The following is a 5,000-nucleotide window of genomic DNA, read 5'->3' on the forward strand; positions in this document are numbered from 1 at the left end:
GAGAGAGACAGAGAGAGAAGAGAGAGAGTAAGACAGAGAGAGAAAGGGAGGTAGAGAGAGTGTAAAAGGTCTCTGTGTAACCCACAAGCTTGTAAGTCAGCGTGCAGATGATGAGTCATCCGTTCAGTAGGTCATGGGCACCAGAGAATCATGCACCAACTTCTGCCTCTGATCCATTAAATGTGCCTCTGTAGTTTTTTCCTGTTATGAATACATCAGCATGGATTCCGTACTTTCCAGCAAATACACAGGAAAACACACACGCAAGAACCCATTAGCCAGATAGCGATGGATCAAGATTAGGAGATTCAGCGCTGTATAGTCATCCTTAACGAGACTCTTGGGGAGGCATGGTTTAGTGTTAATAAAGTATTTATAGCATGATCATTAACTATTAATTAAGACTTGAGACAGTATGTAGTGAGTGTATCATTAAAAGAGATACGTTTTTTTCCACAGAGATGGGGAGGGAAGGGTAAGTGGAAGGACATGACTCATTAGAAGAGAAGAGAGTTTGACTGCAGTGGAGCCCGGTGGAGCTACTGTAGAAACCGGAGGACGGGGTTCATTGTAACGCACGGGATGGCATGAGGAACGGGATCGAACGCGCTCGATACCATTCCTCATTCCATCCCGTGCGTTCCAATGAGCCCCGTCCTCCGATTGTCGACCTCCGCCAGCCTCCCCTGCTCCCCACGGTACGGTGCTGCTGCAGAGACGCTGTGAAATGGAGCTGAAAACACAGGATGACTGCACCGGCAGGGAGCCTCACAGTTGGTGAATTAATGCTACCGGTTCAGGACATTTCCAGATGTTGCCGTCCTAATCGTTCAGTTAGGGGAGACGGGCGTCTATTACGGAGAGCACGGCGAGTTCAGGAGACAGAGAGGGACGATAACACAGATTTTGAGCGATGTCAATATCTCTCAAAGGGTGTTTTTCGATGGGACCTTAGATATATATATTAAAAAAAAATATATATATTATACAGTATGATGCTATCTTCTCGCGCGTGTTTTCGCTGCGTGTTCTGTCCTGTTACAGCTGCCGAAAACAAGATGTGCTTCAGGTAATCTCTGTCAGGGATCGGTGAGGGAAGGCCAGGGGAAGCTATATGATGTGTGGTAGGATATGAAGGCTATAAGGGCTACACTCTTAGAACAAAGGGTATCCAAAAGGGTTGTTCATGTGTCCTTGTAGGGGAACCCTTTTGAAGTAGCCTTTTGGGTTTCATGTTGAACACTTTTGGGTTTCATGTAGAAGCCTCTGTGGAACATGGAACCCAAAACGCTTCAGGGTATCCCCTACAGGGAGAAAATAAAAGAAATGACTAACTAAAATCTGACTAAAGCCTTCTTTTCTAAGAGCGTATGATGTGATATGATAAAGCCCCAACTCAGCCGTTTACTTTGAGAATTTTAACATCAAGTGAATATTCCCCCCAGGTGCCTCCTGGGAGTGATTTATTTGATTGACAGCTGGTTTGATCACTCCCACATGGCCCAGCTGTCAGACATTGGTGTATGAGTCTTTGATGTGCTGGTGGTAATAAAGCCCGTCTGTAGAGAAAGACATCCTCATATGCACATACAGTGTCTAATCTTACAGACATATTTCACTTCAAATATGATATCAATCAAATGTGTCCGCTGACTCTACATATATTTTCTTGACTCTCCCTTATTCACACAAACACTCAACCCACACATAAACCAATCCCAATGGCCATTGCATACCGTAGTGTATATGCTGTGTAGACATTTTCCATGTTTAAACTGAAGTATTATGGCTGTGATGGTGGTGTTATTTTCCATGGACGAGATTTAAGTCGGGTTCAGACCCCGAGCGGTCGCTGATGACATCACCTGTTACCACAGAGGGAGAATGTTTAGAGAGTCGATGGAGTTTACATCACGGCGGCCTGTAACAAATATGTATAAATGGGATTACAGCATAGGACGCCTGCCAACATTGCGGTAGTTAATTCTCATGTAACCATGAAGAATCCTGAAATCCTGAAAAAAAAAAAAAACACACTGGGAGCCCCTCTGGGACCTGTATCTGTAGCTACACGCAGATGCTTGCTTTCATGCCATCTTTCTCACACTGCGCTTTGACTGAATATATCCACACCATCGGGCTTCAGTTCTTTAGTTCTGACGATTTTTTTCCTGTCTTTTGTAGGTTGTTTCTACACAGGGCTTTTAGGAAAATGGCAGAGACACACGTATACAGTGTGGGGATTAAGGAGGCGCAGAAGGAGAGCATATTGGGGACAGAGAGAGATTGATTAAAGATAAATGGATAGAGCGACAGTTACAATCAAGGAGGGGAGGAGAGAGCGCGCGAGAGCGAGAGAGAGAGAGAGAAAGAGAGTGATTGAGACATCCTCATTGTAAGAAAGCAGCATTGAGACACGTACTGTATGACAGCAGGTTCAGATAGAATCCAATCAGTTTAAGAGCTTTAATCCTTCCCTGCCTGGCCTCAGTAGACTGCCTTACCTTCTGAAATATACATGCAGCAAAGTGCTGCTTAACATACTCTGGAGAGTCAAGACAACCTTCAGCACATTCCTTTCTCTCTCTCTCTCTCTCTCTCTCTCTCGACCCCTCTCTCTCTCTACCCCCCTCTCTCTCTCTCTCTCTCTCTCTCTCTCTCTCTCTCTCCGCCTCTGTCAGTCTCGCACTTTCTCTCTTCACCCTCCCTAGATGATTCGGTTACTATGGCACCATAGAAGTAAAGCAGGAAGCTGCCAGTACTGTAGACTCAGGGACTGCGTTTGCTAAATGAATAAATATACGCTAAAAAAACCTGGTGCATTACAATGAGCCTGTCGTCTCGTTTTCGCCTCCACCAGCCTCCCTTGGCACATGTATATATGAATGTACTTAACCTGACCACATACCAGAGAGAGAGAGAGACTACAGTCACACGCCACAACAGTTTTCTATCGTATCGTTTTTCATACCATTCCTCCATTCAATTCCATGCATTACAATGAGCCTGTCCTCCGATTTCTACCTCCACCAGCCTCCCCTGAAATGCTCACAGAACTCTGTACCCCTCCCTTCCCATTCCTATTCTGTCACCTAGGAGACCTTGCCTCCTCTCTACAGTCAGGCAGCCTCACCACCTCCCTATGTTGGCCTCTCAGTGACGGTTTCCCTAACAGCCAGTTAGGTGTGTGTTTGTGTGTGTGTGTGTGTGTGTGTTTCTGTGTGTTTCTGTGTGTTTCTGTGTGTGTGTGTGTGTGTGTGTGCGTGTGCATGTGTGTGTGTATGAATGTGTATGAGTGTGTATGAGTGTGTATGAGTGTGTATGCGCCTGCACGTGTGCGTGTGTGTTGAGAGGCCGCCATTAAAAGTGGTAAATTCCCACAGAAAGAAATGTAAGCAATGCAGTGCAGACCCCACCCCAACAACCCCACCCCCACCCCCACCCCCCACCCCCAGCACCAGCAGCCCTCTCATCTCCAGCCCCCCCCATCGTTTCGCTAGCTCCCCAGCACTACATATTTTCACCCCCCCATCCCCCCCAACCCCCCCACCCCCCCCTTCAGGCCTTTCATCTTACATAGGGGATCATTTCAAGGGAACACTGCCAAAAAGAACAAACATAATTGAACCAGACCCGAGAGCCCAGCCGAGGAGCACATACTGTATGAAAGGAGGTTTCTTAAGTTTTTTAAGAACACGGTTATGGAACTATGAATATAGAGCCTAGTATAGGCTCTCTCTAGGGGATGTGCAGTCAGAGCAGTAGGGGGGTTCACAGTGGGAAGTTTAGCGCACTATTAAGAACACTCCGAATACAGATGTACTGGAAAACATTTCACAAGTTGCTTTCGTAATGGCTCCTTTTTTGCCCTGCAGTATATCTCTGTTCTGATCCTCCTCTCTCTCTCTCTCTCTCTTTCTCTCTTCTTCTCTCTCCTACAGCAACAGGAGCAGGACCCCACCAACCTTTACATCTCCAACCTGCCTGTGTCCATGGATGAGCAGGAGCTGGAGAGCATGCTCAAGCCCTTTGGACACGTCATCTCCACACGGATACTGAGGGACGCCAACGGGGTCAGCAGAGGGGTCGGCTTCGCCAGGTAACAACACACGTATATCACACACACACACGCACGCACACGCACACGCACGCACGCACGCATGCACGCATGCAAGCACACACGCACGCACAGACCCACACACATACACACATACACACGTACACACACACATACACACACACACACACACACACACACTCACGCACACACAAACGCACACACGCACGCATGTACAGACCCTCACACACAGACACACACAGACACACACACACACACACACACACACACACACACACACACACACACACACACACACACACACACACACACACACACACACACACACACACTCATCCCTGAGGTGTTATGTTACCATGAATGTTCCTGATTAATGTCCACTTTGTGTGTACGAATACAGAATGGATGTTGATTTACATAGCAAACGGAACCATACGCTGAATACAGATCACACACCCCCCCCCCATGGAGTGCCCTAACGAGCATACTGTTCACACATGTATTGCATGTCTTCTTGGTGTGTCCTCCTCCCCCCTGTGACTGGCTCTCTCTCTCTCTCTCTCTCTCTCTCTCTCTTTCTCTCTTGGCCCGGTATGAGAGGAGGCCTTCTCAGTTACGGCTGGAGTGTGCCAGCAATTAGGGACCAGTCGGGGCGTGCCTGCTCCATTCAGGGTCATTGGCTGTGTAAAAAAAATCCCAGCCCGGGATCAGCCTTTGTCTCTCTGTGTGCCAAGCAGGCAATTAGCCATTCAGCCATGATTGGGTGAGCAGGGCTGAATAGGGCCTCACAAAGGAGACACAGCACAGGGAGAGAGAGCGAGGGAGCAGAGAGTGAATGGAGGGTGAATGGAACCTTTCAATGGACAAAGGAAACCACATCCACCCCGCCTCTACCTCCTCTCTCCCCCCCCCCTCCCCCCCC

The 5,000-nt window shown here is 47.9% G+C and overlaps 1 protein-coding gene across 1 annotated transcript in view; it reads left to right on the forward strand.

Moving 5' to 3' along the window:
• Nucleotides 1-5,000, forward strand: part of rbms3 (RNA binding motif, single stranded interacting protein) — an 89,304-nt gene that overhangs the window by 56,594 nt on the left and 27,710 nt on the right. Inside the window, 1 exon segment of the mRNA XM_083679148.1 lies at nt 3,942-4,099. Coding sequence (XP_083535274.1) covers nt 3,942-4,099 — 158 coding nt within the window.

Source organism: Argentina silus, assembly GCF_951799395.1.
Source record: "Argentina silus genome assembly, chromosome: 10".
In the NCBI taxonomy this organism is placed as follows: domain Eukaryota; kingdom Metazoa; phylum Chordata; class Actinopteri; order Argentiniformes; family Argentinidae; genus Argentina; species Argentina silus.